Raw genomic sequence first — 12289 nt, 5'->3', positions numbered from 1 at the left:
CTGTTCCAACTTTCTCAAAATGAAAATCTGAGCTTGTAAGAATTAGAAGATTTGTGCTGACTTTATGACCCTTTCAGATTTATGTTTTTGCTTACAGGCTGAATATTGGACAGGTTTGACAATACTGTTTTGAATTGTTTTCTTACAGTGACCAGCCTTTTAAATCTGTGTTGTTCAAGTGTATTGACTGGCGGGGGAACCAACCTTGAATATGGCTTGCATTCTCTCTTTGAGGCTAAAGGAGACGTTATGGTAAGAGCAGCTTGTTTATCCTCTCCCAAATATGTGTTAAAATATGTGTAACAGGCTTCATGAGGAAACCGGGCACAAGCAAGCTTTTTCCAGTGACTAATTGGGAGAATTTAGCCTCACTCTGGCGCCCACCACTTTTCTTTCTCAAAAGAAACCTTTTATTTTATTATTCCTAGTTTTTATTTGTTCATTAGAAAACACATACCTTGCCTTTCTTTAGAAAAACATTCAAGACCATCAGTTGACTTTTTTATTTCATAATGTTTATACACTGTTTGATTGTTAAAAAAAAGAAAAACAAAATCCTGGATGATGCTCGTTTAAAATACAGTTAACTAAAATGGCAGAATTACAGTAATACTCCAAATCAACAGTAGTTAAAATCATACTCGTGGAATACAAAATGCAAAACCAGCATCAACTAAAATCACACAGAACATCCTGGGTCTGAGGTCCATTTAAAAATGGTCAGAGAATGAAACAGGTGTATCTCGTGCAAAAGGTTGTTCCATTGGAATGGGGTTGTGCAGCACCATCTCCATCCCAAAATAGTCCAACAAGTTCATTAGTGCCTTGAGAAACCATCCTTTTGCAGATAAGTGGTTTGAATGCATGGGTATCCCTTGCTGAGTCAGAACTAATATTCTCCCCTGCCGCCCATGTTTTTAAATCTCTCTCACACACATTCTTAATGTGCAGCTGCTGTAAAGGTAAAAAAGGTAAAGGACCCCTGGACGGTTAAGTCGAGTCAAAGGCAACTATGGGGTTGTGGTGCTCATCTTGCTTTCAGGCCGAGGGAGCCGGCGTTTGTCCACAGACAGCTTTCTGGGTCATGTGGCCAGCAGGACTAAATCGCTTCTGGTGCAAGGGAACACCATGACAGAAGCCAGAGCTCACGGGAACGCCGTTTACCTTCCCACCACTGCGGTACCTATTTATCTACTGGTGTGCTTTCAAACTGCTACGTAGGCAGGAGCTGGGACAGAGCAACGGGAGCCCACCCCATCATGGGGATTCGAACTGCCAACCTTCTGATCGGGAAGCTCAAGAGACTCGGTGGTTTAGACCACAGCACCACCTGCGTCCTTCTGAGAGCTATAATTCCTTTTCACGTTTCCTTTGTTGTCTTTTTGTCCAGTGCATTGCATTTACCATGGTACTTTGGTTTGCTACATCTAAGCTTCCTAAATGTTACCAGGATAGCTCAGTGATGGGGTCCTCTTTGGAAGCACAGGCTCACGGGAATTGAAGCCTGTAGACGGTTATGAATCTGGAAGTGATGCAAAGCAGAGAACGAAAGTGAATTTGGAGAGATAACATTATTGAAGAAAATTGGAAGGCTTTAAATGAGGAATGGACAAATTCATAGAGGATAAAGCTGTTGGTGGCTATTCATCACTATATCTTTCTCGGTATTGGAGACAGTGTGCCTCTGAGTCCCAGTCACTGAGGAGTGCAAGAGACAGGCTGTTACTGAGTTTGTGTCCTGTTTGTAGGCTTCCCATTGGCATCCAGATAACCACTGTAAGAACAGAGCATTGCACTTGATGGGCTTTGCTCTGATCTAACATTGGCAGGATTATTGCAATAACCTGCAGTTTTATAAGAGTATATATTTAAAGTAGATGAATAAATGAGCAAATTAAGTTAATTTGGATATGCAGAAGGTATTAAAAATAAATTTAAGGAACTGCAGAAAGGGGGAAGGATGTCAAGTTTTGAAATGTTAAAATGATTGTAAAATTATAGTGAAATGTATAAATCTGGAAAGCATAAATAAATTTTAAGAAAAAGGATTGCTGAGATAATGTATAAGGAGCTCTTAGTGTACATAGAACAAATGGTATGTAAATATTATTATTTTATTACATTATTATAAGAAGCAAAGGAGTCATAACAATTAAGAGTCATAGAGTCTTAAAAGAAGATAGAGTCATAATAATTAAGAACAAGTTGTATACAATTCTGCTTGCCTCTCTTTGTCCTGCAGGTCGCTCTGGAGATGCTCCTTTTGTTGAAGCCAGCAAGAGCAAAATCGCATCCTCTGGCAAGTTATCACTATGCTGGTAAGTTCCTGAACGGATGAGTTAAAAGGATTACCTAATAAAGGCTAGTTCTGTGTGTGAGTCCTTTACTTGTGGAAGGAATGCAGCTGCCTAGTGTCACTGATGAAGTTCAGAGAAAATAGTTATTCCATTGACAGTATACATACACACCTACTTGCAGAAATCATAGAATCTTCGAACTGCAGAGTTAGAAGTGGCCCCTGCAGTGCAGGAATCTCAACATGCGCTTCCCCATCCAATTTGAAACCATACCGGAACCTGCTTAGCTTTGCAAATGTGATAGCAGTTTTATTTTTGTACCATGGGGCAGGCACACCCCCACCCTCAATTATTATCCGTTTGTTTCTTTCAGGTTCAGACCAGTGGACACCCGTTGAAAGAAAGCTGTTCAACAAAGCATTACACACATACGGCAAAGATTTTATTTTGGTACAGAAAATGGTAAGGCTTGTTGTCCTTGTTCGTGCTTTGTTGACATTCCTGATCTGGTTTTCAGCCACTAAGTTAGTTTCATCATATGAAAGTAGAACATTATCATCAACATCATCAACATTCCCTGTTGCTTTTCTTTGCCACTTTCCCGCAAAAACCAGGCCCAAAGTGATTCACAGCATAGCAAATGAACAATAAATATAATGACTGGAAAATATGAGTATCAATGGGTTTAAAAAGAAGAAGAGAGATCCACACAGCATCGTATAAAACAATGCAAAAAAGTGAAACAGATTTAGTATTTCCATTTAAGCAATAACGTCAACACACAAATAGAATAGTAGGATTCAAAACATTGCCCTGTTCCATGCAGTGCACCTGTTTCTAATTGTTTGGTTCCGAAACTCAGTCTCCGTCCCAAGGACCCTAACCCCATCTCCCACGCAGACTCCGTCTCCCTGGCTCTCACCCAGAGGGGCCTTATGCTCACCATTATCATGGTGGACATTTAACTTTCCTTCCACACTCTCCCACCAAGCATTGCTCATTCACCCAGGTTGGGGGGAATTCATACATTTTAGCTTATGAGAGACTCCTCTAAGCATTCCGTTTATTTTACTGTGTCTGTGATACCAAGCAGGAATTCGTTGCTGAAATTAGAGTGGGGGAGAGGAAATGTTGAAGGGTAGAGGGCATCTGCGTTGAAGTGGGGAGACCCAAGTTCATATTCCCTACTTGGTAAATGAATCTCACTGGTAGCATAGAGCCCAGCCCCTCCTCTTAGCCCAGCCCCTCTCCTAGTCATAGCTGTCAACCTTCCCTTTTTTTTGTGGGAAATTCCCTTATTCCAGTGCCGTTTCCCACTGCTTCCCCAGACTGTTAGATATCCCGTAGGCTGTCCCCAGGACAGGTGAGGCTGCTGATCCCTTATTTTTGAGGCTGCTGATCCCTTATTTTCAAATCTGAAAGTTGACAGCTATGCCAGTCTAAACAGGACTGTCACCCAGTGCTCCCTAATGGACTGGCAGGATAAAAATGAGCATGTGACTGGGAGCATAGGTAAAAATACTTCCATAAGATCTGTAGCCCAATTCATGCTTTCAAGCCTTCTTCCGCTCTTTGTGATCAAGACACGAGTGAGTGGTGTTTTTGGAGTTGTGCTGAACGCTACACCATCGTAGATCAATGTTGCAACATCTGAATTACTGTTTAACCGCAGGTGAAGTCGAAGACGGTGGCCCAGTGTGTGGAATACTATTATACCTGGAAGAAAATCATGCATTTAGGAAGAAAGCACAGAACACGCTTAGCAGAAGTGAAAAATGAATGCCTGGTAAGAGCCACCCTCCGTTTCATTTTTCTAGCTTGTGAACTTGTGCTCTCCAGATATTTATTTCTGACATTGTTCCAAGGTTCAGAAATTCCCTGGCATCTCCAGTTTAAAGGATCAAATAGCAAGGGATAGGAAAGACTTCTTAACTGGGGAGCCACTGCTAGCCAGGGTGCTCCAAGTTGGTGAAAGCAGCTTTTACCAGCTGTTCAACTTGATTTTTCAAGCTGGGAAGAGGTCAGCCAGCTTGGGGAACAACCCCTCCCACCTTCAGAGCTGAGAGAAGAGCTTTCTTGTCTCCCATTTACTTAAGGCATGCTTGCTCTCCACCCCACCTCCCCTAAAATCCCTTTTGAATTTCAGACTAGTGGCGAAGAGGATGAATTAGAGGAAGAGGAGCAGACAGAGGAGGACAAGAAGTCAGTCAAAGAGGAAGCCGAAATTCAGAATTCTCCCGAGCCGCCTTCAATTATTGCTGCTGAGCCTATTAACCTGCCTTCCTTGCAAAGCCCCACACTTCCAGCGACCTCATTTACATGTGAAATGCCGGACTGCGGAGCGGTAAGTGGACTTGGAAACATTTTAATTCTATGGTACAGCTGTGCTTGGAATGTTACGTCCAGTTCGGGTTGCCCCACCTCAGAAAGGGATATTGTAGTGCTGGGAAAAGGTCAGAAGAGGGCAACCCAAAACCGTCAGGGAGATGGATCAACTCGCCTTTGATGAAAGGGTAAAACATTTGGGGAGGGCTTGTTGAATTGGCTGACCGCCATCATAGGAAGAAAAAAGTTGGAGATCTCCCAAGTACACAAGAAAAGGTTTATTAAGGCCAACACATTTTGGAGAAAATCCTCCTCATTGAGCGCTCTAGGAACCAAGCTGCAGCTGTGCTTTACAGACTGGGTCACAAACTGTTATTCAAGAGTCCCCCTGAAGAAAGATTTATTCCAAAACACACAAGGCCTGAGAAGTCTCTTCCTAGGTGCCTAGAGGTCTCTTCCCTTTTTCTTCCTTCCCCTTTCTGTTTAAGAAAAACAAAGTTGGGCTAGATGGAAGTTTTTAACTGGTCCAGCAGGATTCTCCTTATGTTTTTAAGCAAGCAACCAGAATGAGAGCAAAACAAGTCCCTGTTTAGAAATGCTTTGATATTACATATGAAGAGCCTGCTGAATCAGGCCAGAGGTCCGTCGTAGTGCAACATCCAGTTGTCACAGTGGCCTGTGGGAAACTCTTGATTGCACTTCACTTTTGTGACTCAGAACTGTAGCTTTGCAAGGGACCACGAGGGCCCTCTTGCCCAACCCCCCGCAATGCATGATTCTTTTGCTCAACATGCCTTGAACCCACGACCCTGAGATTAAGAGTCTCGGGCGATAACAACTGAGCTATCCTTTTGCCCCCTAGATGTTCAACTCCAGACCAGCTCTGAATGGCCACGTTCGCATTCATGGCGGTACAAACTCTGTGACGAAAACCCGCGGCGGGAGCCACGGTTCAAAGCAGAAATCCAGCTCCCAGAATGATTGCGGCCCTGCCAAAAGCTCCCCAGCTCACAGTACGACAAGTGGCGAGACAGACCCAACTACACTTTTCCCTTGTAAAGAATGTGGCAAGTGAGTAGATGTGGGAAACACAGAGAGAACTTAGTTGTTTCATCGGGGGGGGGGGGGAATAAACTGAGATGTTAGGAATGGGGCTCCCTAGAATGGTATAAACCACTGTATAAACCAGGGGGTAGAGAACCTTTGGCCCAGGTTCAAAATGTGCCCCACCAGGCCTCCCTGTCCGGCCTTTGGGATGGGCCTGAGGCCACACACCCTTCCCAGACCACACCCCTGGCTGGTCCTGCTGCGATCCCTCCTTGGGTTACCTGCAGTGTTTTGACACCTAAACAGAAGATGGGAAACTTCTTAATGTAGCCAGTCCCAGGGTAGTTTGCTGCCAGCACCAATCAGCTGATAGGCACTGACAGCAAGACCCCTTGGCTGCACCAGGGGGTTCTATGTCTTCAGGGTGGGGAACTAGATCTGGCCACTGGACTGGATCCCCATCTCCCCCACTCGCTGTAGACCAAGTTTGAGAGGTGGATGGAGCCACCTGGGGCTTGAAATGTGCAAGCTTCATCAATCAGTCGGCTATTTCAAAGTAACGCGTGGCATGCCGGCCTTTTTGCAGGAACTGACAAGCAGGTGATTGTGGTTGTTTGTGAAGTACTTTGTATGGTGTACCACTGGACTATGAATCTTTGGGTGGTCTGCATCATAGCGGCAGAAAATTGGCTGTGCTTGCAGGACGTCCCAGGTTCAAACCCCAGCATCTCCAGGGAGGGCTGGAAACATTCCCTGCCTGAATTCCCGGAGTGCTGCTTCCAGGTAGTGTAGACAGTCCTGAGCTAGATGGACCAGTGGTCTGAATCAGCATAGAGCAGCTGTGTTTTGCAGGTACTGCTGATCAGCTGGTAAGTTATGCCTTTGACCCAGCCGCATCTTTTACCCGTCCCACACCTGGCATCGTATATAATGTCAAGGGTTGGACAGGTGAGTGTGTGGTGTGGCCAAAAGAGCCTCACAGTCCAAATCTGGAGGCCTGGCAGGTCTGATGAAGGCCAGATGGTTCCCTGCTGCTGATCCCTGCGAGGCTTTGCTGTCAGCTCCCCTTGGGACTTCTTGTAACAACCACCCTTTCAGCAGTGAGACATTCTTGGCCCAAAGGATCCTGGAGAATGAGGGAATTGGTGTCTGAGGATGCATACCCTCTGTTGCTCATTATTTCAACCCAGAGTTCTTTTCTACAAAGGAACTTCTAGTAGCAAAAGGGCCTGGTCTGCCTCCATCCCTTGATGACCGGAGGGGTGTTGGGAGAGCAGAGGGCACCCATCCTTGGAGCCCAGTTCTCCCCTTGCCTTCCAGTATCCTTCCATTGGTAACAAGGCAGCCTCCTTCCCCCCTTGAAATGATCACTCAAGGGCTTAACTAACACCTTAGGTTTATTCTGGTTCCCTTCTTGTGAATGCTTGGAAACAGTGCTGGATTTAGGGCAGTGCGGGCAGTTACCTCAGACAGGCAGCTGAGCTGACAGGGTGCAAAATAATAGTAGTAATAGTAGTAATAATAATAGTAATACAATGGTACCTCTGGTTGCGAACGGGATCCATTCTGGAGGCCCATTCACAACATGAAAAGAATGCAACCCGCAGCGACGCGTTTGCTCATGCGCAGGTTGCGATTCGCCACTTCTGCGCATGTGCATGACGTCATTTTGCGCTTCTATACATGCGCGAGCGGCAAAACCCGGAAGTAACCCTTTCCAGTACTTTTGGGTCGCCGCAGGACGTAACCTGAAAGAACGTAACATGAAGCAGACGTAACATGATGTATGACTGTACTAGCGCTACTACTACTGCTGCTGCTGCTACTACAACTAGCCAGATAGGCAGGATAATAATAATAATAATAATAATAATAATAATAATAATAATAATAATTTTATTATATTGCCAAAGTCTGCCTGCTTGAAAATGCATTTAACTGTATATTCAACTAACACCTACACTTTTTGGATGTTCACAGTAGCACACAGGTCCCCATATACTCAAAATAATTGTTTCTGAAATCTGCTCTCTCTCTCTGCATTCCTTTCTCTTCCACTCCCTCCCTCCCCCCACTAGGATGTTTTTCAAAATCAAAAGCCGGAATGCTCACATGAAAACACACCGGCAGCAGGAAGAGCAGCAGCGGCAGAAAGCCCAGAAGGCAGCTGTTGCAGCTGAAATGGCGGCTACGATTGCAAGGACCACGGGGCCCTCTGGGCATAGCTTGATACCCTTGGATCATTTGGACTTGATAAAGCAGGTTGAGGAAGCCGACGACCTCAGCAGTGATGTTGTTCAGGAATTGGGAGAGGTCATGGACGGTACTGAAGTAATAGACCCTGACCTCTTACTGGATGAAGAAGACACAGCTTTGCTTCAGGATGATGTGGAACTGTAGAGAGAGAAAAAGCCATTCTGTAAAATTATAGATGCCTGATGGAATTATTTTCCTTCGGCTGGGAGGGTTAAGTGTTTACTTCCCTTTTATTTTAAACTATCTGAATAGTTTGAATGTTTTGGTTTTGTTTGTAACTCGGGGGTGGAGGAGGGTGGGATAAATCTGGTTATTGCTGTTGGTCCTTTTACTTTTTGCTTTTTGCAACTATGATTGCAAAAAGATTCATTTTTCCCCTCATTCGAAAGGTATTTTTTGTCAAATACCTTGCAAACTAGTTGGTTCTGAGAAGTCTTTTCCTTACTGTTTCCTTTCAGGCATTTACGTGACAAGTCCCCAAATTAATTTGCAACACCTCAGGGTTTTTGTTTTCCCTCCCACCCCACCACACCCCCCATACGAGTAGATTTTGGTTTCTTTTTCTTTTCAAAACATGTTTCATTTTGTGCCTTCAGCTCTGGCCTCAAAACATCTGCCACAACAAAGAATGCTGTCTCTGCAATAAACAGAAGCTGAGACTTGGATTGTTGGCATCTGAAAGTTTTGCTCTGACATGTCGCTGGGGCTGTTAGAGGGCCTCTCTGCTGATAAGACAAGTAGCTGTGGCGAGTTCTTTCCCATTGCACAGAATGTTTTGTGGTGGATGGAGGCTTCCAAGATGCCTTCAGATTTCCTTCTTAACAAGAAGACTGGCTTTGTACTTGGCTCTGTAGAAATGGATGGGCTCTGCGGCCTATTCCTCTTTACTTTGACCCAGAAGAAATTTGAGCGGCCCTGAAAGGAGCGAGAACAGCTAGATTAGCCCTCTGCGAATCTGCATTCACTTCCTTCTTTTCCTTTTATGAGGCAATCTGTTTCTTTGAGGGCTCTACTCGCGTTGTGCACTTCAGAGCTCCTGGTTAAACAGGATTGAGGGAGGGATACAGTGAAATCAGAAGTCCGCAGGCTTCACCATGGGAGATGCTGCTGAGGCACATCTCAAAAGTCTTTTGACTGGAGACTACTGGCTTGGATGCTTGGACGTGGATGTGCATTAGTGATAGGAATGCACTGAAAAAACTCCATTTGCAAAAGTTTTATCACTTTTTTGTTTTAAAAAGGTTATCCTTGAGAGTATGCAGGGATTTATTATTGTTAATTATTATTATTATTATTTGCTGCCTAGAGGCAGTGGTACTTATCAAGACCTTTCCTCACCGAAAGAAGAGGGGGGGAGATTTCCACTTTGAGGTAAATCGGTCCTTTTTTCTAAGCGTGTTAAGATTTTCATCATGGACAGAGGCCGTTTATGTATGTATGTAAGAAATAAATAAAAATTACATAGCTTGGCTGATAATGTTAGCATAAATATACACAGTGGGGGTTTTATGCCTGCCAGGACTCTCTTATGGAGCCATAGGTTTGCTCTTGGAAGCGATAAAGCCCAGCAAACATTTAGCAGTTTGGGTTAGGGGGTGGCGGGTATGGAAACGCAATAAATAAACACACACACACACACCTCTTCTATACGAAATTTTTATCAGGCCACAACTTCCTCATTCCTGTTCAGGGAAGTCAGCATGTTCAACTTTGGAATGACTTGGCTAGGCAGCTTGCACCTTTCTCCTTCCCAGAGCTAGGAGTGGGATCATTCCCCAGGCACAGTCTTCTTGTGCATCACCTCTATTGCTTATAAAAGTTGCAAAGTATGATGGGGAAAGTTGCAAAGTATGATGGGAAAAGTTGCAAAGTATGATGGGAAAATAGACAGTTACTATATCTTATGTAGACCAGAGCCCTAGAAAAAGTTAAGTGTCAGAAACATCTTTATTTCTCTCAATCAAAGCCAAACCGTTCATAGCCATGCTCCCACTTGGTTCAAAAGCTGCTCCAGTCATGGGTGACACTGGTGAGACGTGGCTCTTGGATGCCCCCAAATCAGATGAAGATTTACCCTCTTAAGCCAGGGCCACTTTAGACAACTGAAATTGTCTCCACTTGGCACATCCCCCAAGCATTTCAGGAAAAAAAGTAGCACCTGTCCCAGGGTGTTCCCAGTTTACACCCATTAGTTCTCAGTGGTGATTCAGGGTTGAAAAGAAATGTGTTGCTTTGTTCACTTAAACTGCTGCCAGAAAACCGTGGTCATATACTAGTTTTCCAGGCAATTGCATCTCCAGTTGGACTCACATCCTCTGTGTGGCCGTTCCCCTGAGGATCTGCACGGAGACAATCTCAGAGAAGAAGAACTGGCTTTCAGTATGAGCGGACCGATTTAATAATCATTGAAAGCATTTTGATAAATGCAGAGGAACTATTTGGGTGTTCCTTGCAAATTACTCCTCTCTTTTCCCCAAGCTTTCTCCCTGAGAATCTGTTCTTATCAGGGAACAGCTAGTGTCACCCAGGTTGTCTTTGGAGAATTGGATATGGTTCTTGAGTGTGTCTGCCCATCTCAGTCAAGGGGTGTGATTTGCCCTCACCTGTTGCTGTTGCCCGACATAGCTGATGGAGAGAACTGGCAACTTGCATGCTGTGTGAGATGTTTCTCATATGTCCAGCTGACCACTGACAGGGGTTAGCTAATGTAGGGAGTTATGTGACACCTATAAGCATGCCTGCTCTCATATGAAATGTTTGCTGGCAAGTAACATTTGCAGTGTTCTTAGTGAGATGCTGGTACCTGCATGTCTGAGCAGAATATTTTCTCTCTCTCATTATTATTTTCAAAAGGAATGTAATGTTCCTCCCAGTTTTCATTGACTGGCATCTACTGGGACAGACCCTTAGGAATTCTCAGTAGTCAGGGATTGTGTATTTTCCATCTGTAATCTAATCGGATTCTGTTGTTAGCAGCTTGGCAGGGGACTGGCATAATGGTGTTGTGTAGGTCACTATCTGATCAGCTCGCTGATTATTTGTTTTAGCCATTGGCCATAACAGTTACATGTGGTTGCAGTAAAAAAAAATGCATCAAAAACAAAAAATAGAGGAGCATCATAAAACAAAATATATCCAGCCTATAGGCAACTAATTACACAAGCATCCAGATTTTTTTGTCAAAAGTTTTGTAGCAGCCAAGGCAAACATAGCCACAGTACCAGAGATCTCTATCCTGTTTGCAATGGAAAAAATATTATTTATGCTGATTTTACCAGTTGACATACTCCTTCAGTAAGCAAAGGAATCATTGTACCTTTAGGATAAAACAAGAACAAACTAAATAGGTACCACAGACTGTCTTCCATTGCTTCCTCATCACAAATGCAATAATGCTGTGGTATTGCCTGGCTAACACAGCAGAGGGCATCAGCTGAAATCTTACCAATGTATATTCTTTCCTGTAGTGCAAATCTAGACCAATCAGTTTAACTAATTCTTTTGCCATTTGCCATTAAAGTATGATTACATGGACGAAGATTTCTTGCATTTCCCAGTTTAACAGGGTGACACAGAATCTAAATGTAATACGCAGGAAAGACCAGCTGAGCTATTCTTTGAAACCAATTGGACAGTCCTAGGCAATCGGGTTGCAAGTGTTTGGAAGCCTATTATGACATATGCATGATCTGTAACCAATAAATAGAGAGAGGAGGCTAATGCCTATATAACAATAGTTCCTTCCAAACAGATTCATTGAGTTTATATTTGACTATATGATGCAGCATTACACCAGCAAGCCCATGTAACAAATGTCTGTTCTAGGTCAGGACTTGTTAAAACATGGAAGGTTTGGGGTGATACATATTCTTGTCAGCGAGCAATGATTTCTCCAATGTGAAATTGCAGTGTATAGGCTTTTCCTTCAGATTTATAACCACAAAGTTGTCCTTTAGTAGTAGTCTTACATCACACTGGAAGGTGTTACAGGGAAAATTGCCATCTTGTAAAAGTATTGTGGAGCAAATGATGCGGCTTAAAATAACCAAAGAGAATCTCAAAATAATTCCTGGAAGAAATATTGATCCTCGTTTAACTTCTATACATAGGTTCTGTATTTCTAAGACAATTGCAGTGATAAATAACATCTAAATATGGTCAACATTTTGCTGGAAAATCTGATCTTTTATTTCCCTTTTTGTTAATGTTTCATGTTTATTGTGGTATAATTCCAGTAGAGAATTAGAGAAAAATTGTACATAACAAAAGAAAAGATCTATTTTATGGGGGAGGAAATCTTATTTTCAGACATATTTAACTGCTGTTATATTGTTACAGAAAAGCTGTAAATAATTTCAGAGTTA

General features: G+C 43.4%; 1 protein-coding gene across 7 annotated transcripts in view; it reads left to right on the top strand.

The window, feature by feature from the left end:
• Positions 1-9759, top strand: part of TRERF1 (transcriptional regulating factor 1) — an 82095-nt gene extending 72336 nt beyond the window's left edge. For all 7 annotated transcript variants that reach the window (XM_081854525.1, XM_081854523.1, XM_081854524.1 and 4 more), the window contains 7 exons: positions 149-252; positions 2243-2318; positions 2671-2759; positions 3970-4083; positions 4444-4641; positions 5485-5693; positions 7748-9759. In XM_081854525.1, coding sequence (XP_081710651.1) covers positions 149-252; positions 2243-2318; positions 2671-2759; positions 3970-4083; positions 4444-4641; positions 5485-5693; positions 7748-8069 — 1112 coding nt within the window. In that variant the 3' untranslated portion in view covers positions 8070-9759. The remainder of the gene's footprint in view (positions 1-148; positions 253-2242; positions 2319-2670; positions 2760-3969; positions 4084-4443; positions 4642-5484; positions 5694-7747) is intronic.
• Positions 9760-12289: the final 2530 nt, after the last annotated feature.

The sequence above is a fragment of the Podarcis erhardii genome (genome assembly GCF_964252035.2).
Source record: "Podarcis erhardii genome assembly, chromosome: 3".
In the NCBI taxonomy this organism is placed as follows: Eukaryota; Metazoa; Chordata; class Lepidosauria; order Squamata; family Lacertidae; genus Podarcis; species Podarcis erhardii.
The sequence above is the reverse complement of the archived record's forward strand: the minus strand, read 5'-3'. Positions and strand labels throughout refer to the sequence as shown.